The sequence below is a fragment of the Rhamphochromis sp. 'chilingali' genome (assembly GCF_963969265.1).
Source record: "Rhamphochromis sp. 'chilingali' genome assembly, chromosome: 4".
NCBI classification, from domain to species: domain Eukaryota; kingdom Metazoa; phylum Chordata; class Actinopteri; order Cichliformes; family Cichlidae; genus Rhamphochromis; species Rhamphochromis sp. 'chilingali'.
In genome coordinates, this window is record NC_137948.1 from 39,461,992 (window position 1) to 39,487,755 (window position 25,764).

Genomic DNA, 25,764 nt, shown 5'->3' on the forward strand with positions numbered 1-25,764 from the left:
AGTGTCAGAGCTAAAAGATTGGGCTGCACTTCTGGGATTGCCTTTCAAAATAAAAGTCGCGCTGAAGAATAAGATATGAAACGTACGTTATTAATTTAGGGTTATATTAAAGACATACTTTTTATAATGCAACATTTTAAATAATACCTATTTGTATTAAATCAATTAAAAACGGGGTACATACACGTTTTATAACTATTTTTCCCCTTAATATCCCTTCATATCTGTTGTGTTCAAGGATTGTATTTGTTAGGTCTATAGCTTATCTATAGCTAGGTCTATAGCTGTTATCCTCTCCCATTACATACCTCGGAATAACACAAAGTGAAGTTCTTTCACACATAAAATACAATTTTAAAAGCATGCATTCTACCGTGATTCCCCTGGGGACATGTTCACTGTAACAAAATGTAAGATATGAAAAGAAATGTACAATTCTTTTTTAAAGAATATCCATACAAACCGTAAGGCCAAAAACATGATTCCTGATTTGGATAGAAAATAGAATTATTATAAGTTATATATGTTAAGTTGTTTTCTCATGACAAACAAGCCAGATACCAGGTAAAAGCTAAAAGAGTTCATTCTAACCTCAAGACATTTCATCACGAGTTTGAAAATGTATCATATGATAGCAGTGATTTTGTGTCCAGGGTCCCGTGAGATCAGACTTTTATTATGAAAGACAGATCAGCCGGTTTTGCGCTCGTTCACTTTTTATAACTTGACCCATGAGTGAAAACGGATACAGTTTGATCTACGACACGGTGTCGTCATAGGGGTGTGGTCATACGACCCGTCTTTAAGGACACCGGGAGGATTCACGCTACGAACCCACTGACCTCAGCGGGGCTCTGGGGCGACTTCAGAGCAGAACCCCGCTGGGACCACTTCACCTACATACCCCCATGTCAAACAGAGGAGCAGACGTCTTTACTGTTACTGAACAGCCATGATGCAAGTCTTTTTCTAACCCATGTAAAGCAATAAAAGTACCATATAATTCCAGTTCTTTATATTCGCATTAACAACCAGTTAAATAGAGACAGGCCAGTTTGTGAATATAGATACAACTGAGGTAGAATAATCGAACTTGACAGAACGTGTTCAGTAAACATAAGACGATAAGCTGTAACATTAATATTCATCATGGTCAATAACAACATTCATTTATTTTGTAATCAGATCAAACATTTTGCACAATAATAAAGAACGATTTCTTAACATGTAAGAAACGTATGCAGTAGATTTCTATCAAAAATATTTTCTTTGAACTACAAACAGAGGCAACAGATATTTTTAACTCTGTAAATATGTGCAAGCTAGAAACTGTGTTCCTGTGCTAATTTGATACACTTAGCAAACATTTAGTCAATTCAGCAGAAGAAGAGCATTAATAAATTTTGAAATGTTTGAAAACTAAAAGATTGTTTGATTACTATGGATATACAACCACCACTTTCCAAAAACAAAAACAATGGTTTGTAACATGCAGATTCATGGAGCAATGGTTTGCAGGTTGTTTAAAATAATAGCTCCAAGCAGCACATGTGGTATGGAGAACTTGAATGCGTGTGACCATTAATGCTTCATGATAGGCATGTATGATGCATCTATACATGCATATACATGAACAAAATATGCTGCTGTTGAGATAACATCTTTCAACTCATCTGCAGGTCGTTGCAGTCTGCGTTTGTTTATTTTACACACGGTATTCCAGCCTCCTAGGAAACTGGGGTGTATAGAGCAGCTATTGATAAGCCAGGTTTACCGTAGAAATTCTTACTTTTGTAGTCTGCACATGATTACACATTGTATTCATTTAATAACTGCATTTAATTCAACATTATACTTACAGTCATGGTTTATTTTTTATGTCATATTGATAAATTATGTTTATATTATATCAGTTACATAGCAGTGACATAGCAAAAGCTGGCTGCTGCCTTATATTACAGAGACAGCCATACAGTTCAGGCAGCGATATTTAGGTCAGATATAGCTGCTTGTGTAAAGATAGTTAATTCTTAATGTACTCTCAGAGGAAAGTAGGTTGTCATGGTGCATGAGCGCATTACACCACATTTTATGAATATTACCGAGGATAAGCTGCGTGGTGTTTGTGATTATCTGTGTCTGCCAGTTGAAGCCCATATGTGTTGCCCTCTCAACGATAGATAGATAGATAGATAGATAGATAGATAGATAGATAGATAGATAGATAGATAGATAGATAGATAGATACACACTTAAAGAACAATATTAACCTTTTCAACCAAAATACCACTGGGAAGTAAAACCCACCTTATTAGTCAATCATTTACCAAAAACACGCCTGTGTTTTCAAAAGATTGTGTAGATTTAAAGGATTGTTTACTCATTAATTTATGTCCATGGTGAAATTGCAGTTCTGCCCCACCATTAATTTAATTTCAGCTGAGAAATATAAATTAATATTTTCAATTTTATATTGCAATGAAATATGAGTAATAGTCACAGCCGAGCACAGCAATCTGAACTGCCCCTCCAGGTACATTGCTACTTAGTAGTCCCTCAATAATAAGTATTAATATTTATACACATGCGAAATGAGATTTTCTTCTTTTTTCTGAACTCTGAATGTTTCTTTTCTGCTGCCACTCTGTTACACATTCTAAGCTACATTTCAAAATATTAAGGTTGTAATCCTGTTTTTTCTTAGTATTTATACATGACTGCATTCTACTTAGTATGGTTCTGTTTCAATTGATACATCTCGATGTGTCATCTATGAGTTCAAAGTTCATTTATTAAATGTCTACCTATCACCTACCTTTTTTGTTACTCTGATAAAGAAATTTTGATTTATAGACACAGTGAAATAATAACAATGTAAAAAGTATATCATTATACAAACACAATAAGGTGTAAAATTCACAATGTATGACATCAGCCTTTAGCTCACTGCTGTCTCCATGGCTCTGTATTTCAACAACAACACCAATACTGGTTTAATAATTAATATAAAAAAATTTTTTTGGTGATTGCATTCAACACACATTATTGTTTTGACAATGAACTACTATTTCTTCTCAAAGATTGCTATGTTTAAAGTACAGAGCCCATAACTGAGTGTGTTATTTGCTGTTGCCAGCACTGGCTATCTTGTTTCATTAGCAACGTACAGCTATGATTCAGTGTCACCCCAAGCTGGATTTGAGTTTTAGCTAGCAAAAAACAGGGTTCAGACAAAGCATAAGCTTGAGACACCTGACTTCTGGAATGTGTTTTGGTAACCAAATCTTAACACTAAATATTTATATACTTAAATAAATGAATTTATGTATTTTACTTATGTCTGCAGGGTTTTCAACCATGCCTTCGGAAAAGATGGCAATAATGCTTTAGTGCCAAAAAACCTGCAGCTTCTTAACTGGCCACTGGTTGTTTGCTTCAAAACAAGTAAATCTCTATAGACTTCCATAAACTTTACAGCAGAAATCAAATATGTTTACAACCTAGCACAAAAAGGTTTTAGTTCTCTGCAGTCTTAATTTACCCGTTCTTGACGTCTGTCTAGGCGACAATAAAGTTATCTTAAGAGGCGTGGTTTCTTGGAGCCAGCCTTCTAGCCGGTTGCTGTGCTTCAACTTAGCTAAATAAAATGTTTGGCAGTGTTTTTATTGAATTGGTGAATTTCTTTCCTTTGTATTTTTCTATACAGCATTGGAAATTTGTGTTACTAATTAGGAGCTATTTGTGTTTGTGCCTTGAAACCAAAGTTGCTTGCATTAGCTGTTGTTTTCATTGGTGAATCCAAAATCTGAGATGGTGGTAGCCAAATTTGATAAAGGTGGCTTCAAAGTGAAGGAGGCCTCTTAACCAGATTCACAAACCACCTCCACTGGCTTCTTTTGACATGCAGCAGCTGTGGCTGTATTCACCCAGATTTCATAACCACAGGAGAGGGTTGGGAGGTTAATGGACTGGTAAATTCAAAACTTTGTCTTTTAGCCGAGCTCTCTCTTCACTACCACAGACTGGTATGTGCATTTCTGTTGACACTACACCAATCTGCTGGTCCAACTCATACTTCACCTTCTCATCACTTCTAAATGAGTTCAAGATATTTTAACTCTTTTTCCTCTGTTCTGTATCTCAGAAGGAGCAGAAGGAGGAGATTTTCAGTGGAGAACCCTGACCTCTCACCCCAGTTGTTTCATGCTTGGCTGCAGATCACTGCAGTGCATGCTGATGGGAACTCTCTGATGAAGCCAATAGAACCACATCTTCTGCAAACTGAAGAAATGCTTGACTGAGCTTCAAAAAGCAGATGCCCTCCTCAGCCTGGCTACACTTTGAGATTCTGTCCATAAACGTCAAAAACAGGATCAGAGACAAGCGGTAACTCAACATCCATTAAAAACACGGTGTACTTTATACCAAGGATGCAGACACAGCTCTCACCCTCACTCCATTCTTGTCAGCTTTCTCTGTGCCTATAAAGCACCAGTAGACTGGATGGTCAGATTCTCTTCTATTCCCTTCAGAAGTTCTGCAAGGGTGAAGATCTGGGCAACTGTTTTAGAACCAGGCTGGAATCTGCATTGCTTGTCCTAAATCTGAGGTCCCACCATTAGCTGGGGCCTCCGTTCCAGCACCCTAAAAGAAATTTTGCCGGGAGCCTGAGTACGATAACTGGAGCACTCACTCAGGATCTCCTTTTTGAAAATTGCAATCACCACTCCAGTCTGCCACTCCACAGGCACAATGCCAGATTACAACCTAACATTAAAGAGGTGTGTCAACTGAAACATTCCCATAATGTCTAGAGGCTTTAGCATCTCAGGGCAAATCTCATCCGAACCTGGTGCTTCCTGTCATAGCTCTTCTCATCTACCCTGTCAGTGACTTCTGCCAGTTGAGGCCAATATGGCCCTCCTCCATCTCTTCAGGCTCCTTTTAACATTTCTCCTAAAAAGACATTAATTGATGAGTTCTCTAGTTCAACAGCTCTTCAGTTTTCTTTGTTTGTTTTTTAGCAATGCACTTTCTTTTGATAGATTTGGGTGAGTGTCTATAAATCATGCATGCTTATCTTACTGCTCTGTTGTGACAATCTTGCATGAGGGAGTCAACCTTGTCCTTGATTACCAAGGTAACCTAAACTAGCTCAGCCCCACAGCATAGACCTCTGTCTCTTTTAGAGATAGTGGAAAATATCAACAGAGATGCTGCAAAAAGGTCAACACCAGGAAGGTTCAATGATATTTTTATTCTTAGCGCAAATACACAGCGATACAGTAGATCTACAATTCTGCTACAACTTCCCATCAGTGTTCTGGGTATTCACAGAAGTTTTTTTTAAAAAGTCACCATTTAAAAATCAATCAGTCTGTGTTTCTTATCATGTACCATCAATAAGACTAAAACTCTATAAGAGAAAAGGATAAGTTTAATTTGCAAAACATTGAGTAAAACATTCAGTACTTACTTGGCATATGATCTCACTTGAAATATGATTAAAATCACATTCCTAACAATGTGCAAATCCAAAAAAAACCTGACTGTATGGGCATGGACATGGAATTTCTTTGGTTAGTGCTAGTTTGGGATGGGACTTTTGTATCCTTTGAATGCTTGGTTAGATTATGACGTGGCAAATTTAGAAGCTGGGGCATCACTTTGGGCTCTTTGTATTTAGGAATCATTCGTGAACAGTTTTGCATGGGGGTGTGGCTTAGTGTGCAACAAAGTGTAGTCAGTTTAACGATTTCTTTAACTTTGCCTGTCAGTGTTTGTATGTTTGACCAGTCAGTTCATGCCTGTATATTCTCGGTGTGTCTGCAAATGTTTCTTCCACAACTGAAAGCCAACGCTCAGATGGAACATAAATAACTTGAAGAGTGCGATTGTATCCTATGAGACATAGTTCTTTATTAAGTATTTCACATACAGTGCCACTCACATACAAGCATTTACTTCACAGTAATACAAGGTTACATACAGGGTCCCAAATCCATAAACAATCCGATTTGTGATTTATTGAATGTTTGTTACCATGGTGACTCTTAACACACTTAAAAAAAAAAAAATCTATCCTCGTCTATGCTGCCAGGAACATTTAACAAATGAACAGTAGCCAGTTATCAAAAATGAAAAGGAAAAAAAGTCACGAGAAAAAGAAATGAAATTGAAAATTTGAATGTTTTTTTTTAGCATTCATACTCTGCACATTTTACACGGGTTATCTGACGTCCCAGCGGTTCCCTCCTTTAGGTCGATTAGCTTGGATATGGGAGAATAATGACATTTGGTGTCCAGTGACGGACTGACTCTGCAAGCAAACTGTGGTTTGTTTTATGATGAGTGGGATTGATACTGTAATGTAATGGCTTTGTTTCCTATGGTAATCCTAACCAAAGGAAACAAACCCAAAACAAAACTGTACGGTCAGAACGTCTAACAGAATTCAGATGTCAGGACAAAACCAGAGACATTTTCAGCTTTTCTTCACATGCAGTCAACTGCCACAAAGACAAAACAGTGCCAAAGTTACAAGACATGGTTGTTTTGACAAAAGACTGCATATAAAAGATGGAGGCGGTTTAGGTCTGAAAGTAAAGCCAGTGTAGAAATGCCTTGAACCTGCATTCTTTCATCTTGTAAGTTTATGGTGTCAATTAGTAGTTTCAAGCTTTTAAAAAAAAAATACAGCATGTTCACCTTGCAAATTATAGTCCAATTTAGAGTAAAATAGATGAAAAGGCTGAGTAAGCTGCACAGCATGGACACCTTTTCACTGGCTAGGTGTTATTTTTTTGATTATTTAAAAAGAAGTGTATGGGCTCAGTCACTCATCTCGGGTCACACGAATAAAAAATGTGTTTATTCAGTAATGTGTCGAATCGTGTTTTAAAATGGAAAGAAGATCACTGGCTAACGATTTTATGCCATCCGTTTGTTTTGCAACCAGGACATCTGGAGGCATCAAATTGGGACTTGAAAAACCACTGGGTGATGTCACACATGCTGCTGACAGTTGAAATGCTCCGTTTGAGGCTTGTACACTGGTCTTCACATCCATGTGGGTGACGTTATGGTGGTTTCATCTATGTTTTATATATATATTCCAGTCTATGGTTTACCAGCACTAACAGACTACTTTGACCCTTAACTTGTGACCCTAACGAACACCTTCTTGAGGAGTTTCTAGTCTCAGTTTGAAAATTTGAAGTATTATTTAAAATGGTAAATGGTAAATGGCCTGCATTTGTATAGCGCTTTTATAGTCCCTAAGGACCCCAAAGCGCTTCACACTACATTCAGTCATTCACCCATTCACACACACATTCACACACTGGCGATGGCAAGCTATATTTAATACAACATGGTGTTCACTTTTTGTAAATACAGTCCTTTGTAAAGAAAAAAAGCCACTAAAGAAAAATATGAGGCCGCAGTTTTCCTCGGTTTCTCAGTCATTTCTGCCCGTGCTCATCACGTCCAGTTTCAAAAAACAAAGACGATGACCTGCTTCAAAAGCAGGTGTTCACGAACCAATGCGCGCCGCCGCCGTGGGCACGCCCGTCTTTTACGTGCAGTTAAAAGTCACCAAAACTTTGTCGAATAAATGAGCTACTTGGGAGTCCATGTGATGTTTGTTTACACACTCTGGTTTACTTGCAGAGAAACTAAATACCAACTACAACAAACTTTACTGGTGAGCAAAGGCTACTTTGAGAGTGTAATCAAGTGTAATTGCACTCCAGTGACACGGGGCTCTGCATGTGTAAACTGCTGTAATGCACACATTGTTACACATCCGATTTTAGACTCACACCACCACCACCACAACTACAGAAAAAGGCAAGGGGGGGGGGGGGGGGGGAAAGACAGAACACAATTTGGTCTTTCTAAAAAGTAGCTGTATTTTGATTTGGATTCTTTTTGGCTGAAGCAAAGCGGTTTCATAGAAGAGGACAGGGAGGGCGAGTTCCAGGGAGGAGGGAAGGACGGGCGCTCAAGGTTTGGAGAGGGGAGGTGTAATTGTGGCAGTGGCTGGTAAGGTGCAATGAACTAATTTTGGGGGGTGTTTTATTGTGTACATGCTTTTTTTCTGTGTGCGATTATAAGGGCAGGGACTGCAGATGAAATAAGATAAATAACCAATAACTGCAATGATAAGACTTCTTATATTAAAATAAATTCAGAGCACTTGTCATTATTTCCCCAAACAAGAATTAGTGATGCATGCACGGGGATTGTTCGCCTTTGAATTAGAAAAAAACTCATATTCAGCCTATCAGAGGTTACAATGCTGCAGGTTTCTTCACATCTTATTTTAATAACGCACTTTTTCATCGCTTTGTTTTCTAAAAGCTCTCGAGAGTCTGAGTTTATTTGCTAAAGTTAAAATGAGGAATGCAGTGAAAGCGTTGTTTGAAGGTACATTTTAAAAATAGCAGATGTTAACACCCAATCTATCTGCAGCTTTGCTCCAAAAACACGTCCCTACAGTACAACCTACAGTGCATCTGTACACAGGCAGGCGAGAATTGGGCAGGATTTCATCAAAAGGGGTCAAGTGAAGAGGGGCTGAATTGGGCGATGAGATCACCATGGCAACGAGGACCTCCGTGGTGCGGAGCACGAGGGAATGTGGGAGGGAGTTTCACGCTGAAGTGCCCCCAAAGTGGAAGGAATCGCTCTCTGCTTATTTTTTTTTCTCATTTTTTTTTACGTGCTTTCAGGAGATTCTCGTGGCCGCGGTCCAAGCGCCCACATTAATGAACTCTTCACACGCTCGCACACGCGCTCACACTCACACCCCATTACATCACGGGTAACAACACTTATATAACAGGACCTCGCGGACACTGAGGTGATTACACCGGGCTTACATCAGTGTCAGCAAGCCAAAATAAATACACACAGAAATCCATGTTCCTCGCTGACGATGGCAGCAACGCAAAAAGAAAATATGTACACGGAACTAAACTAAAGGATTGCACATTTCAAGTGGGGGGGTTGGGGGGGGTGGTTACGCTTCACTTTCCTCATCTTGGTTTGTTCTGTAGTCACAGGATGAATTCAGCTTTTTTTTTTTTTTTTAACTCTTATTATTCTTAAGATTCCTCAAGGTTACAAAAAACAAGGTGGCAAAACAAAATGAATCCACCCATTCTGCAGGCTGCTCGGGTGTTTGAGGACATGCCGAAACTAAAGGCGAGCAAACCAGAGGACAGGAAAGATGAGAGGCATCACATCGAACAGCCCTGCAACAGAAAGGAAAGCAAACATTTCAGCACAATCACAAATATGTCATCTTAAGGCGTGAATCGAACCAGCCTGTTTGTTGTAGCCAACAATACCCCCACCCCGAACAGCCTCTTTCAAATATTGTCAGCGCTGCGTGACCAAAAGCATCAGGGGACTCGTGTGGCAAACATGTCCTCTGAAAATTCATAAAAGTGCCCTTATTTTCTATTTCACCCGGCTCACATTTCCGTGGAGTTGATAAATATTCACGCCTGAATGCCACCTCTGTCCCCAGGGGCTGTTTAGTAGTGAGCTTTTTTCCTCTTCTTCCCCCCACTGTGCTCTAAATTTGAAAAACTGAGCTTTTTTCCCTCTTTTCTTTTTTTAATTTGCGAAGAACAAATGAAGGCGCAGGAACTGATGGTACTGAGTGGCAGAAAAGGAAATACAGAAAAACGAAACAGCTCTCAGGTTTCTTCTCAATAATTTGTTTGCCTATGGCAACGGCTTGGTTTTTTTCTTTGAAACATAAAATGATTCCACACAGCTATGAAATAACCATTCATTTAAACTCTTAAAGGTCCACATATACGACACATGCACATGGTGATATGTAGCAAAAGGTCTCTACATAAAAACCTGTGTATTTCTTACCCCGTAATTCATCCAATTCATTGATTTGATTACACTTAAAGTCTTTTTTCCACAGTAAACATTTATGAACAGCCACTGTTTTTACTCAGTAATGGTCATTTTATGACAAAAAAAAAAAAAAAATCAGCAGTGAGCTTTTGTTTTGAAGGGTGATGTTCAGTGTGTGGGTGTACTTAAAAAGATCTGTGATTCTGCAGCGACTGTACAGACTGTATTTAATTTTTACCAGGGATGGGCATTTCAAGCATAATTACAGTCGCTTATCATATCCGAGCAGTCCTCAACTGCCACCTTCTGGTAACAACAGGACATTACATACAACCAGGTGACACCCCCCAAAAAATTATGAGGAAAAGAAACAGTTATATAAACAATTTGAGATTTTACATAAATAAAAGTGACCTATTAAGCTCATTTCCAGTTCCACACTTATTCCTGGACTGTACTACACCCAGCATGCATGTTTGTGCACCACCGTGCTGCCTTTGGATAACGCATGGAATCATCTAGACTAGCTTTGCATGATTATGCTCAAAATAATCCTTATATATCTTATACTAGGCTGTGGGGGCAGCCTCTTAAAAAAGCCACCTTAAGTAGTCTTTAGACTGAACGTCTGTCTGGCAGAGATTACTATTATTATGTTAAATGGTCAGATATTCTAATAAGATGCTCTGTTTTATGTACAGGTAATCTCATTATAGATAACTAAATAAATGTATTTTTTAAGTAGTTATTTGTAGCTGTTTATAGTGGAGACAGGAAAATGGTGCTAATGCCAATTTCTTGTGTTGGACTGACATTCAGTGAGCCAGTTACCCACTTTGCTTAGATTCTGTCATCATATCATGGACATGTCACCTGAAATCTACTTAACAGATTTTATAATTAAGTTTAATTTCCACTACTGAGCCATTTAACGGTAACAATGATCAATTCGGTGGACAACTAATTTAGAATTCATCCAATGTGCACAATTTTCAACAGGCTTGCGCTTACCTATACTCTTTTAGACCGGTCTGTTGTCCACCTCGTATCAGATCGTACCTTAAGGTCCAAATTAGTCACCTCAGCCGCACAAGAATCCGGGTCAGTGGCAACAAGTATTAAATCCCGGTTCTTTTGTATTCTTTACGGCCAAAAAGACACAGCTCAGAAGTGGTCCTTTTACTTTAAAAATGATCTTTATTTTACATATCCGGGATATGGAGACCTGAACACAAAACACACAACCCAAGGTCTGAAGCACAAACGGAAGCCTAAGTATTTATATACTTGTTCTCCACGTCACACCACACTTTAAGTTTCGATCCAACAGCCTAGTTGGTTTCACTTTCTAGCTGCAAAAGCACGCTCTGCAAAAGCATGTAATTTCCTGTCAGCACTTTTGGCACAGAGTGTACTCAGAGTTGGGCCTTTCTTATAAAGCAATATAATCAGCATATAAACATTTAAGATGATAAATTTAAACCTCAGCATTGCCTCTGAGGTCCTGCTCAGGCAAACTTACCCTGTTTACTCCCAGAAGTAGCGCAGGTACCATATAGTTTCATTCTTGAGCTGAGGACCAAACAGAGGGTTGGTCTGGGCCAGAATGGCTATCAACCAACTAGAAAGAGAAAGTGAGAGAGAGCAGATAAATGACAAAGCACCATCAGTGTGGTGAAAGAACATGGGTGCATTTATCATGGTTGTAACCAGGTCACGGTACCATTCGATCGTATGAGCTGGAAAAAAAAATCTGATTCCAATTGAAGCAACTTTTAAAAAAATGATTCTGTTTAGGGCTGTTCGATATGACGATATATATCGGATGACGATATAAAAACGCTATCGTTTGTTTCGTGGTGTCGCAAAATAAACTGTTTACGGCAATATTTTTTCATCGTTTTGATGGTCACTGTAGTGGCTATATTAATTTCTTAAAGTTCTCTCTTTCTCTTATATTTAATATAACCACACTACAGACGGACAAGCACCTGTTTTTATGCGTTGTCGTTAGCAACAACGACAGTAAAACCTTCGCATGTCCGCTTGTTTATTTTCCACATAAACCTTTCACAATAAAGCTCAAGATCCTGTTGAGACTTCAAAATAAACTGAATCACGTGAAAGATTATGCCGAGTATTTACGGATGAGAAGCAAGACAGAGTCATCAGGTGCTAAAAAATAAACATTAGACTCAAACGTTAGAACAGGCTTTTCCTCGCAGCACGCCGTGTAATAAATACTCACAAAGAAAACGGCGGCCGTTACAACTTATGTCTAAAAATGCATCGTTTCACGCATCTGTTAAAACACTCGTTTCCAGGTACACGACGCCCAGCTGGAAACACTTCACGCGAGTCGAGCTGCCCGAGATTCACAGAATTTACAGAAAATGTTAAATTTTTGTGATTTATATCTTTATCGGACGATAGAATTCTTATATTGGGATATGAGATTTTGGTCATATCGCACAGCCCTAATTCTGTTATAAAACGTTATCAGTTATTTATGCCAATCATTACTAACAAGAAAAACAAGGAATTCAATACCATCATAATTTCTATCTTTTTAAAATACAAAACTGACATGAGAGAGAGGAGTGCGACCTTCATCCCTCTTTACTGGACTTTAAGTCAGACGCTCTTCTGGGAACTTATTATAGAGTCAATTTAGAAAAAGTGATTAATAGCAGATTAAGAGTCAGGCACAGCAACTTAAGCAGGACGCTTATTTGTAAAGGTGAAGAAAAAGGAGTGGTGAGGGTCTAAGAATCAGTCTCTCTGAGTGGTCTTGACTGAGACGACAAAATTACTTTTTATCTTTATGAAAGCAAAAGGACACTTCAGAAGATGTGGACAAAGAATCGAGGCAACGACTGACTGTTAAAAGAAGGATGTAGAACTGCCCCACATAATAATAGTAATAATGAAAAACAGAAGAAAGATGAAATTCCAATCTGGCTCCTCTAAATGTCAATGTGTTAGAAACCCTCCAACACAGTTTGCATCAGTGTCAGCTTACACAAACACTTTCTGTTATTATCTCAGGGCTTCAGTAAAAATACCAAAAATAAGAAAAAGAAAACAGATTGGCTGTAGTGTTCTATTTGTAGCCAGTATCTACTGCTGAAGTTCTGCCAGAGGCAGAAAACTGGGTCATAAATTAGCCGAAGCCAACTGTAGACACTTGTAGAAAGCAGTCTGTAGCCTGAGCGAAGGAAGAGTTTATCCAATGCAGAGAAACATGAAATGGAAAAGAAGGTCTCCTCGTTTGTTCACAGCACTTTTAATAAACTGGTTAAAACCTTTTCTGCTTTTATTTTTCTTCCTGTAAGCCAATCTGTGCATGTTTTTAAACGCTCTTCGTAAATAAGCTTGTTATTATTTTTGGGAAAAGAACAGCAGACACTCACGACACACAGCGAGATTTGTGGAACAGATCTGTACGGCTGATCCAGGTACATCATTTCCAGGCTAAAACTGTGCAAACAGTGTATGTTTACAGTACGAATGCTGTTGTTGGTGGAGGTTTATCCTGAGGGTGCCCAGCTCCCTCTAGTGGTAGAATGATAATCTTATTTATGCACATCCCACCTCTTCTTGCATCCCCATTTTTTAATCCCCCTTAAAACGGCGACTGCTTTCAAACTGAACATTTCTGATGATAGACCAGAGGACCAGAGCCCTCCTACACATTTGCAGGTCCCCCACAGAGCCATAGCCAAACGAGTGCACGGTACTGGTGTTCCCTGAAAATGAATGCTGATTGCCATGTCACTTTGTGTATATGCCAAACTGCTGTTTGTTTTATAAAGCATTTCAGTCGGGACCACTATGCTGAGAAGAATATTGTTACTGTCGTGGTCGTTTTCATCTGCTGTAATTTACTTTAGCTGCGCAGCTCTCCTCTGGGACCTCTTTTGACCATTCCATGTGATTACACACAAAGCTGGAGGCAGTGATAGAAGAAGCAGGACTTAACCGCAGTACAGAGCAGATATCAGAGACAACAAACACATTGATGAAATATGAATGCAAATATTAAAACACACAGACTGCAAACAAACACAAACTATGAATTCTTTTTATTTCATGCTGAGGTGGATGAAGATGTTTTGATTACGAGCTGCCATCAACATAATCTGCTGATTTTTCCACACTGATTCATTGGGGAGGCTGCGGGTTGCAAAGCAGTTTGCAGCTGTGCACCAACTGTAGGCTACATGAGCTTAAACAGCAAACCCTTTATGAGATTTATCAAGGATAACAACTGAGCCATTACTGATACTTCCTGCCACTGAGATCCTTCAGTCTTTGTTACCTGTCTGGGTTCATTCCTGTGTTTCAGTAGTCTTATTAGTATGCTGGTATTTTAAATGTAGATATGGACAAATTACAGACACATAAGGCCAAATGAAAGATTTGAGTCAGCCCCACTAGGTGCATACACATATATATGCATCTACAACACTGGGACACTTTAGAGTTCATATCTTTTTCAGTTTGACCTTCGTTGTGCTATCAGACGAGAACAAGCCTGGTTAGTTTTCTCATCTTTCGGATTTCTGTCTCAACCAAACCCCAATTTGTGCTCTCTCTCGCTCTCTTATTGCACTTGGGAAAAACAAAAACAAAATAAAACTCGTGTCAGCAGGAATCAGCTGGCTGATGGCGTTGCTGTGACTCAGCTCGTCAGGTGGCAGATGTTTTACAGGGTTTGTTATCAGTGTGTAACTTGACTTCTAGGGCCTCCAGCACACACGGGATGTTGTTAACCCAATGCAGAAGTATCCTCCTTGTAAAATGTAAAACAGATGTCCCATTGGGCATAATTAATGCTTTTGAGAGAAAGAAAGGCAGAGAGCATCCATTTTCCTTGATTTCCCTCGCCTCCCATGAAAGCAGCATGGAGCTGTTAGCTGATAGAAATAACGAGTTAAAAGTTGGATTTTAGTTGATTCAGTTGAGTAAAAGTGTTTTTATTGGTGAGAGTTGATCCACAAGGTTTACAAAGCGTCTTATTTTCCTTGACATCAAACAGCACGTCTATCCTTACTGCACAAGGCGACCACTTCCAAACTTGGCTCGCCTTTCTACACAACTTAACTGGTTCTATCTGGGTCTCATCTCCATTTTCACCTTGTTTATTGAAAAAAAGTGTCAATACATTTCATCAGAGTTTTTGTCCTCATGCATTATCATCTTGTTTTTGTAGAAGAAAACTATGACGAACATTATTGCTTAATTAACAACCTATTCATCACTGTTGCTTTTTAAAACGTAGCTGTAGATCTTCTCGCTTCATGTGTATCAGCACGCACGAGTTTCCACCACATGACCTGCTGCAGGTTCTGACTACAGTGACTCTCCAGCACAGAGCAGATTTTAAAGAGTAGAGCAAGAGTTACGTGTGCAGCTGCAGTCCCAGATGTTGGAGTGTGGGTGACTGTGGGAGTGAGATCATCAGTGGGCAAGCAGCTGAATGACACTGAGGACTGGCTCAATATCAGCCTGGCAAGAGTTCAACGGGCACACAAACAACACACAGGAAGGGCCAGACCTCAATGGTAAGCAGTGACTGAACTTTCAAAATAAGAGCAAGGGGACTGCCTGCTAGTGTTGTTCTGTCAGATAAATTGTAAAAAAAAATCCTAACGTGAGTCACCAAATATATTTCCACAGCAGTCAACATTCCTGGGCAGGTCACTGACCTGGTCTGTGTGTGAGGAAACACTGATGTTTATTTTCATACTTCATATGTTGGTCACTAAAATGCTACAGCCACAAAAAACATTTTATTTACAGTAAAAAAAAATTTAAAAATAAAAAAATAAATAACATGGTTTCATATTCTTATGAAACCAATGGTAACTTATGTCATGTATTTGGCAAAAATTTACCCTTGGAGATAGAGCCAGGTAAAAAGACCCTGTCCCCTCTGTGCCTCTAAAAATTCTCAATTTGCTAGTAAGCCTGTGGCAAATACAAATCAAATCAAAATACATTTATATAGCACATATTAAAACAACAGTGTTGACCATAGTGCTTCACAGTCAGTAAAAACATGAGACAATTAAAACAAACAATAAAACAGGACAACAAACAATAGGTAACAACACAATAAGCTAAAACAGCCAACTAGTTAGAATCAAAGGCCGAAGTAAAAAGATACGTTTTAAGACGTGATTTAAAAGACTGGATAGACTCTGCAGTACGAATATGAACACGGAGGTTATTCCAGAGTCTGGGTGCCACGGTTGCAAAGACCCGGTCACCTCTCGACTTCATTCGAAACCTAGGTTGTGCTAGGAGCCTGTGATTGGATGATCTAAGTGCTCTGTTGGGATTGTATAAGAGGAGTAGTTCTGAGAGATAGGTGGGCGCTAAATTATTCAGAATTTTAAAAGTGAACAAAAGAATTTTAAAATCTATGCGATATTTAACAGGGAGCCAATGTAATTTGGCTAAAATTGGAGTTATGCATTCATAGATTCTCGTACCTGTTAAAAGACGCGCAGCTGCATTTTGAATTAACTGAAGCCGGTAAAGAGAAGAGTGTTGGAGGCCCGAGTAGAGGGAGTTACAGTAGTCCAATCTGGATGTGATAAATGTGTGGATAAGCTTTTCAAGATCCTTTAAAGGAAGGAATGGCTTTGCTTTAGATATGTGACGCAACTGGCAAAAGCTGTTTTTTACCACAGTGGACACCTGTTTCTCAAGTTTAAAAGAGCCATCCAGGAACACTCCAAGGTTCCTTACAGTGAGCGAGAGATGGCTAGCGAGAGGGCCTAGGGCATCAGCTAACTGGTCTAGCGGAGTGTGACTACCAAAGACTATGATTTCGGTCTTATTCTCGTTCAATGTAAGAAAATTATGTGATAACCAAATTTTAGCTTCATGCAAACAGTTGAACATCAGACCCTTTATTAGTTACACCTCACTAACAATCTCTATCTTTCGCTCTCCAAATCTCAAAGGTGCTCTATTGGATTAATATCTGGTGACTGTGGAGGCCTTTGGAGTTCAGTCAACTCACTGCCATGTTCAAGAGTTTGAGACGATTTGAGCTCCAGCGTGTAGCAGAAGCCATTTCCCCAAATCATTACACGACAGCTAACTTGAACTGGGGACACAAGGCATGGTGGATCCATGCTTTCATGTTCTTTATGCCAAATTCTGACCAGCCCAACCAAAGGCTGCAACAGAATCTAAGACTCATTAGACCAGACATTGTTTTTACAGTCTTCCTTTGAAAATGTTTTGTGAGTTTGTGCTAAATAAAAGAGCAGGAGTGGTAACGGTGTGGTCTTCTGCTGCTGTAATCCATCGGCTTGAAGCTTCAAAGTGTTGTATGCTAAGAGATGCTTCTGCACACCTCAGTTGTAACAAGTGGTTATTTGAGTTACTGTCGCCTTCCTATCAGCTCAAAGCAGTCTGGCCATTCTCCTCTCATCTCTGGCATCAACAAGGCATTTTAGCCCAGGTTACTGCAGCTCACTGGATCACCATTGCTTGGCACCAACAGCCATTCCCCATTCAAAGTCATATTTCAATCACCTTTCTTATCTATTCTAATGATCAGTTTGAGCTTCAGCAAGGAGTCTACATACCTAAATTCTTTAAGTCGCTCGAATGTGATTGGATAATTAGATCCCTGCATTAATGAGCCCTTGAGCAGGTGTACTTAACAAAGTGGCCAACATGCAAAATGACAACAGCTACATACCAAAGAAGAGTAAGCAAGTAGGTACTTACAACAAGTAGCAACAGATCGCTGTAAGGATCAGACTGGTGACAATCACACTGTCAGAGAGAGCAGAGGAGTCAGAGTCACACGTGCCCACTTTTACTATTATAACATTCATAAGCAAACATTATTAAAATTAGATCCCGAGTCACATACTGAGCAATACTGGACATTAATGCACAAACGATAGAAATATTGTAATCACACAGTTTTTCAAGGAGACTGGCCCTGACTCCACGACTTACAATCTTCCCCGTACTCTGCTTTTCACAAATAAAACCATCAGAATGACTTTTGTCCAAACGAGCCGACTCGACCTTTGAAATTACTGGTAGTGTGTGTGTGTGTGTGTGTGTGTGTGTGTGTGTGTGTGTGTGTTTGGATGGAGGGATAGCTGAATGACTGTTTCGTGGATGACGCTGGGCCTCCATCACCAGAAGAGGATCAGGAGCACGCTCGCGCGCGTCGCATATGTCTAAAGATTCTTTCCGACCGACACAGCGAAAACACTAACAGCAAGGAAAATACAATTATAGTTACAAAGTATAATAATAACACTGTCAAATGAAAGGGAACGCAAAATGATGTCGTTAATTGTATCCAATTAAAAGCAGTTACACCACCTACCCCCGATTGGGTCCTTTGGGCACTAAAAACGGAGCTACGACCCCCACCAACGCCCATAACGTGGTGAAGCAGATCATCGGCAGGGCGAGAGAATGATAGACCATGGCTTCAGTCCGCAGGACCCCGCAGATGTACAAAAAAATCTCTGCTTGTCCTTTTGAAGATAAAGATGCTTCAATGGCCGCTGAGCCAGTCTGTCGCTTCTGTTAGGGACCCGCCCAAATCAGTCGCTGCTGTCGATGATTGGTTGAAAGCTCTGCTAAAGCGACGTTTTATTGGTTCAGCCTGCTGTCTTTCAGCATTACAGAACGGGGGGATTGGACGGATGTATATGCCAGCAGATTAGAGGCAAGTGCAGACCCCCTCACCATCACCACATCACACACCATGCTTTCAGCAGAAATCTATATATTTAATTAATTAATTAAACCATAACCAAATATAAAAATTTCTAATAAGTTAAGTTTCCATATTTGTTTTTCTGCTACAGCTTCTTATTGTATACTTCCTTTTAGTAAATGGTACTGGTATTCTAAACATCCAAATATCATGTCACATTTGACCTCTGACCTCACTGTTACATTTAACATCTGCTCAAGTAAACCCTCAAATACATTGTTTTTTTTACAAACTGAACTGGAATGACTGACTGTTCACTTTATAATTTCAAATAAAGTTTGGAAAAAAAACATTGTTTTTACTGGGCTTCAAACAGCTTAAACTTCATTTAAAAAGAAGAAAGAAAACCAAATGAGTACATATTTAAATTTGCTGTCTTATAAGCAAAATTTGGTGCTTATGATACAGTAGAAAATGTGTTGAGAGGCATTTGATGTGAATCACTATGTCATTTGTATATGCTCCTTTCATATCCCCTGTTGATGGCTTTACTACAGGATTTAATATTTTTAATCTTCAATTAATCTTCAGCTGAAGTGAATACATGTAAAAAAAAGGATAGTTTATTCAGAATTAAACCCTCATAGGGAATTATAGTTAAATGCTGGAACAGTTAACAGAATGAAATAAATGAATCTAAAATGCAAGTAAAACAAAATTATTGACAAAACATTAAATAAAACCCACAAAAAAATAATTGTAGTTGTACAATTTATTGATCTTTAAATATTATATTGTTTTCTATTCTTTTCAACGTGTAAATCTCGCAGTTTGATGTCAAGCCTTTAGGAAAATTATGAAAAGACCGACGTTAACGCTTCCGCGGTTTTATTTTGATGGGTGTGGAAAGGAAGCCGTTTTTCCTATTTTATTGTTGAAAGCAATAACCGGAAAAGTGTTTTGCTGTAATCCAGTTAACTTGATGACCGTACAATCGGAGGCGGATCAGCGGGGAATGTTTCATATGAGCCGGTACTGGCACCGGCGAGCTGTCGGCGCTTAATGAAGGGTGGAAGTGTGTGACTGTGTACAGAGGGACAGCTGGGATTTAATGCCGAGTGAGGCCCGCTAATGTGTGGACGGTAAAAGCTGATGAAGTTCACCAGAGATATCTGCCGGCTGCTAGGCTTAAGAGGCGGTGAGTAATACTGCCAGCCAGCCGTTACCAACTTTCGGCTCTTCGGTGAAACAAAGTGGTGACACTGGTTGGTTGCTCTGTGGACTTTCTGTTTTTATTGAATACTGTATCTCAGAGCCCCTATTGTCCAGGCTTCAGTAGCACTCACAATTAATAACTTTCGGAAATAGTCTGTATATGTGTTAGAAAAATATGCCAGAAAGATGTATAAAACATAAAGAGTCAAACAGACTATTCAGAGATTCAGTAGCTGTACTGTTATCCGTCACCTGCTAACATATAATGATGTTGGTGGCATTTTCCGAGTTTCTATAGTTGCTACATTGTTACATTTACATATGAATGAAGTGTGGCCTTTTTGAGTGTTATAAGACCAAACTGTGTTTTTAGGTTAATAGAAGTTGGACTCAGGTGGAGAGTGGGCGTTTTAGTCACTCCTGCCTGTAATTTTAATTGTTCTTCGTGTTTGTGTAAGTGACCTGATTTTACAGTGAGTTCTGACTTGAGTGAGAGCCCAGAGCTCACCAAAGTAACATTTCTGGGGAGAAATGAGGGCTCTTTGGAATTGTTATCAGTGTTTATGTATAATACACATACCTTGGAGACAATCACAAACCAACCACAGTAATAGTAACTGGCCATCTATACCTTTATTGTATTTGAAGAAGGTTATTGCCAGAGCTGCCACCTGTTTCACTTTACTTTAATCCGAGTTCAGCTTCATGCACTATATGTATTTACACAATCCTATTAATGTCCCATTGAGTATCAGGTATGACATTACTGATTTATAATACTAGTAATATTTTTACACATTCACACACACCCACACACACACACACACACACACACACACCCACCCACCCACCCACCCACACACACACACACACACACACACACACACACACACACACACACACACACACACACACACACACACACACGCACACACATCATTGTTATTGCCAGTTGATTATTGTTAGCTATGTGTGACTAATAGGCCAGTAGCAGCCAACAGTAATCCATGGCTTTTATAGGAATCATTCAGATTACTAAAGTGCTGTGAGGTTTTGGAGATTGGTTTTGTGGCATTTTGCCTTTTTTAAAAACACTATAAATAAAGGATAAAGAAAGATTGCTCTGGAACATGGTTTTATTGGCAGATATCCTGAGTTGAGGTATCAAATTACCAACAGGGTTGGTGCATCACTAATTTATAACAGTGTCTGTTGTGAACAAAGCACATATATGAGCATCCAAGTTATTATTACTACTGAGTAATAATAATCTGAGTTTTTTGTAGTCTGTCTCACTCATATAGATCTGCTATGTAGTGTGTAAACAGAGCATACAAATGACATTGACCGAAGACCCTTTAGTTCCAAAGGCTATTCACACTTTTAATCAACTGTTTAACTAAAGTTAAAGAGTGAACACTACAAGGTAAATAGTTCACTACAGCAGCTTGCTGTTTTTAAAGCTGAACATTATTTTAAAAGTCATTTATAAAGTCTGCATTTATACTGATGGGTGCCACACAGTTCATATTTAAGACCTTTATGGCTTCAAAATTGTACTTTTGGTCTTCTGTTATGATGATTTCCATTTCTGTTTGCAAATGAATTAGATCTTAGGTGCCCTGTTTGGGCGTTTACTATGTTTAGACTCAGCTGGAAAAGGATTATAAGCACAACCAAAAATATTTGACTGACAAATGAGCTGCACGCCAGCCCCACAAGAATGTACAGGAACTGGTCTGACCACCACTGTAACCTTTAAGTTTATGGTCAGCCATGACCGGTAATAACGTCATCCATGTAATGAAGACTTAATAAAAGTGTCTACACTCCAAATATGGGGCATTCAAGCCAGCAGCAGGAGACAGAAAATAAAAGTTGAATTTTACTGAAAGCAGTAAAATGTACTTTAATTTTGTTTGCATACAAACAAATTTGGTGCCCTCCGCAAAGAAGTTTTGGGCTTTCCTCAGTGGGAAAATCACCATGAAAGGACTTTTAATGAGAAGACTTTTAAACAATTTTTAAAATTAGGGATTCAATTAATTCAGCACCATATACATTTTTAAAAATCAAATTACTAGAAATAACAGGAAAACTTGTTTGTGAACATCAGGAGAACAAAATCACTCATACAATACAGACGTACAGATGTATGACAATAAACAGGACTTTTATGTGCCTGGGGTTCAGTGCTGTGCTCTATGGTGGGGTGCACAGGGGCATCAAATACTAAAAGACTAAAGAAAGTGATTTATAAGTCAGTGAGGTTATGTATTGGTTTGGAGCTTGAATCTCCGTCACACATGCCTCATCTCACGCAGAAGCAGGTTCAGCAAACCACTCATTCCACTGCAATGTACCAAAGAGCACTACAAGAAATACCTCCTTCCTTTGTACTTTTATTTTTCAATTTTTTCAGTTAAATTTTTCCCTAACCACCAAAGGTACATGTTGAGACAGAATTTTATGAATGAAAATGAAACCTGAAACTAAATCCAAACGGAAATTCCTTATGTATGACATGGCCTTTAACTATGTCAATGTAGTTGGTTGCTAGTTGACATTCCAGGCTCTGTTTGCATAGTTTACTTGCTAAATTTAGCTGTGAGCCTGCCCACTTAGTGCCACAGTTTTCTAATTTTGCTCAGTTTCCGTGCTATTCAGTGTTGGGCAATCGCTGAAAGTGTCTATCCATATGGATGCCCTTTGTTTTTTTAAAACAAATTTCTCTTTTAATCCCATGAGGAGACGACTTCATCAGTGATGACCCCAACCTTACCATAAATCAGGAGTTTGACAGTCGCTTGGATGTGCTTCTGAGTGTATGCTGCTTCAGCCTCCATCTTAGTTCTTGCTACTATGTGGTGGATAGTCTCCGGGTTAGTTTTGCACTTGGAATATAATGTGTGGGTGAATAATTTTGGAAATATAGTGTTTCTATATAAAGTACAGATGTAAAAGCACTGTTGTGTTTATATTGAAATAAAAACATGTTGTCACTGCAGTCAATGAAAAGTTGTGACAAATTATTATGATCTCAATGTTGAACTGTGTTGGCTGTAATCGTGCAGCCCTTCCTAATCGTCCACATAGGATGCAGACTGCTGTGATGTGGAAACCACACCCTGTGGAACATTAATGACTTTCAAGTGATGAAAATGCAAAGAAAAATAGGCAGGTATTGAACTCAGCTTGTTTTTAGTTTCACTGAGCGTATCCTGGGATCCTGTTGATATACGATGGCGTGGCGTATATGTTAGCGACACACCACGTGTGACGAGCACCCACATGGATGCCCTTTACGGTGGATACACCAGTATCGAATGATAATGATAGAAAGACTTGAGAGACCCACTTCTTAGAACATCAGTAGTCATGGTGATCAGTTTGAGTGGGATCATCTACAGGTAACCTGCCAGATCCATGATTAAATATCTGTGTGTAATATCCCATATAGAAAAGAAATAGAAAAAACTTTGCATAAGATGTGGCCTACTTCATATAGTGAATCATATAAGGCTTACATGATTTACTCATGAAAGTGGCCACTTTCTCATTACTTTCATATATTGTTTTAGGAAGTATCCAAAACATACAAGTTTCATTTATATAATTTTTCAAGGGATCTTATATCTGTTTTAATTCTTGTATGCTTTTCATACAAGTTTCACACAAGACAGATACAAACTTTATAAGATTTAGATCTTTTCCATATGGGATAATATGCACTCAGCTCATGTACATTTAAAACTGATGATACACTTTAAATTCATCATGTTCCTTCAACAAAGTAATAAAAAGTCGACAGGAATCTGAAGCATTACTAGACCCAACATCCTTCATCACACTGTGTCTTCTTTCAAGTTCTGACCTTTGCTGTCTGTATCATGACTTTGGCAGCTGAAGATATTTAATTTTCTGGTTAAACAAACGCCTACACCATTAACACGGTCCTCTTCCTGCCATCTATAACCTCTAGACATAAATTAGGTTTATTTCGTATTTCGTATCAGTACTACCATGTTCATCATTCCTCGTGTCCTTGGACTGTGTTGCTTGGGAACGTCATTCCCCTGACTTTTCAGTGCTTATGTTATTTCACATCTTAAAGAAGAATTGTACGTCTCGGTACTTTAAACACAATTTGAAATCAGCATCTTCTTACTACTCTTACGAAAAACAGTTCCAAGTATGAATTGCGTTTCACTTTCTAGTTCCAGTTAAAGAGCTGCTTTTCCTAAATAGCTGCATAAGAAACAAGCATTTAAACATTTAAAAAAAAGAAATGTTATTGAGGTGACTGAGCAGCTCATTCTCTTAAATCTCTTAAAGGTCCCAATGGGTTTTCTTTTAATCGCTTGGTAAATTTTCAGGAACTAAAAGATGTTACACTTCAAGTTAAGAGTCACAGATTTTGGCATTAAATCAGAGTAAAGCTTTCAAGCACAACCTCCCCCGGTTCCAAAATACACAGAGAACAGAAGAAGTTAAAGTTACAGCAGCTTTTGTATCATAAAGGGCAGCTTTATTCCTTGTCAAGCACATTTGGCCCTGTGGTTTCAATCATGATAATCATTTTACAAACACATTTTTAAATAGGACAGGAATGGAATTGAAAAACAACCAGTCACAGACAGTGACGGCTTCATTATGATTACCGCCCTATCAGTAATCATAATGAACTACTTACTGGAATTAAGTAACACATAAAAACCCTAGTCACAGACAGTGACTGGTTGTGACTGGAGTGGACGTCCCAGCAAATTCACCCCAAGATCAGACCATGCAATCCTCACAGAAATCCTAGCGCTACATCTCAGACGCAACAGACCTCAGTCAGCATGAAAGTACAATTCGAACACGACGGATAAAGAAAGGCTTGTTTGGAGGGGAACAAACACAAAACCTCTAGAAGACTAAGACTTGGCTGTGGACATAATGCACAGCACCATGTTTGGTGAAAACTAAACATGGCATAGAAATAAGACAGGAATATATACACCCCCCCCCAATACAAATATGATTAAGAAGACCATGAATTCATTTTTTGTCCTATCAGGAATTATAGTGATCTACTTACTGCAATGAAGCAACACATAAAGACACACATGAGTCAGAGCGATAGCATGTCCTGCATGCGTCTTTCAGTCTTGTATTTGTTTACAAAACTGGGTGCGTCTGTGTGTGATTAGCCTCGGCACTAATTAGCCAAAGGATTTAGCTGCTAAAATAGGGGGAACTACCCGTTTTGAATTTAATGTCACAGCTATAATACAGAGGCTGGATAAGTAACTTGTTACCTAAATGTAAACATGTAAAATTATTTTCTTTTTAAGTTGATTACGGTTCAAATTTGGAAAATGGAAGCAAGTTCCTCTGCTCTGTAAATGGTGTGAGGAATCAGCGCCACATATTTTATCACACAGACCTCACTTGGTTATGAAACAATCAGTTAATTGTTGACTTTCTTTTGAGCCTCTGAAATTGAAGGACTGCTCATAAAAGTGGCTGTAACTGGAAGCTGGAAGTCTACAGTCTTACTACTGCTTCTGTAAAATTAGCTTTGGTAGTTTATAGAGGCAAAAATAAAATTAAAAAAAAGAAGTGCCATTGTCCAAAGGTTATGGACCTATGTGTATCAGAGCTTCCAAGCATGAAAGAATTTGTGTCAAAATTCAAGATGATGAAGGTAGGCAGGTATTCACAAACATAATCTAAGTAAAGTTTAATTTTAGTTGTTGCTGGGATATAAAATCACTATCTTTTAGAAATTGCATAAGATGATTTCTGATTTTCTTCCTAAAACAAGAAAAGAATAAAGTAAAAAAAAAAAATCCTCTGGAAGCTAGGGAGTGTCCACACAGCAGGTTGGCAATCAGAAGCCATAGAAAGTCAGTGACATTCAGTGACTTTGAGTCACAGCAAGTGACATAACTGTGGGCATTGTG

The 25,764-nt window shown here is 38.8% G+C and overlaps 2 protein-coding genes across 4 annotated transcripts in view; one reads left to right on the forward strand and one right to left on the reverse strand.

Annotated features, from left to right (window-relative positions):
* Nucleotides 1-5,895: 5,895 nt before the first annotated feature.
* atpv0e2 (ATPase H+ transporting V0 subunit e2) lies at nucleotides 5,896-18,463 on the reverse strand. Its single transcript, XM_080879330.1, has 4 exons — nucleotides 18,260-18,463; nucleotides 17,641-17,688; nucleotides 11,408-11,506; nucleotides 5,896-9,260 (listed from the first exon to the last, which is right to left on the reverse strand). Exons 1-3 carry the CDS (start codon nucleotides 18,361-18,363, stop codon nucleotides 11,413-11,415), a joined length of 246 nt encoding a protein of 81 aa, XP_080735456.1. The 5' UTR covers nucleotides 18,364-18,463; the 3' UTR covers nucleotides 5,896-9,260; nucleotides 11,408-11,412.
* A 1,117-nt stretch (nucleotides 18,464-19,580) lies between these two features.
* The window catches only part of LOC308394810 (uncharacterized protein), a 33,720-nt gene continuing 27,536 nt past the window's right edge, over nucleotides 19,581-25,764 (forward strand). For all 3 annotated transcript variants that reach the window (XM_080879356.1, XM_080879357.1, XM_080879355.1), the window contains exon 1: nucleotides 19,581-19,796. Coding sequence is in view for 1 of the 3 variants with exons in the window: in XM_080879355.1 (XP_080735481.1) it covers nucleotides 19,751-19,796 (46 nt within the window). In the remaining 2 variants the exon portion in view is untranslated. The remainder of the gene's footprint in view (nucleotides 19,797-25,764) is intronic.

Coding starts and splice junctions, on each gene's coding strand:
- atpv0e2 (XM_080879330.1), bottom strand. CDS start 18,363: ATGGTCTATCATTCTCTCGCCCTGCCGATGATCTGCTTCACCACGTTA. Junction 17,689..18,259: donor CCCAAAGGACCCAATCGGGG/GTAGGTGGTGTA, acceptor TCTCTCTGACAG/TGTGATTGTCACCAGTCTGA. Junction 11,507..17,640: donor GCGATCTGTTGCTACTTGTT/GTAAGTACCTAC, acceptor TTCTCTTTCTAG/TTGGTTGATAGCCATTCTGG.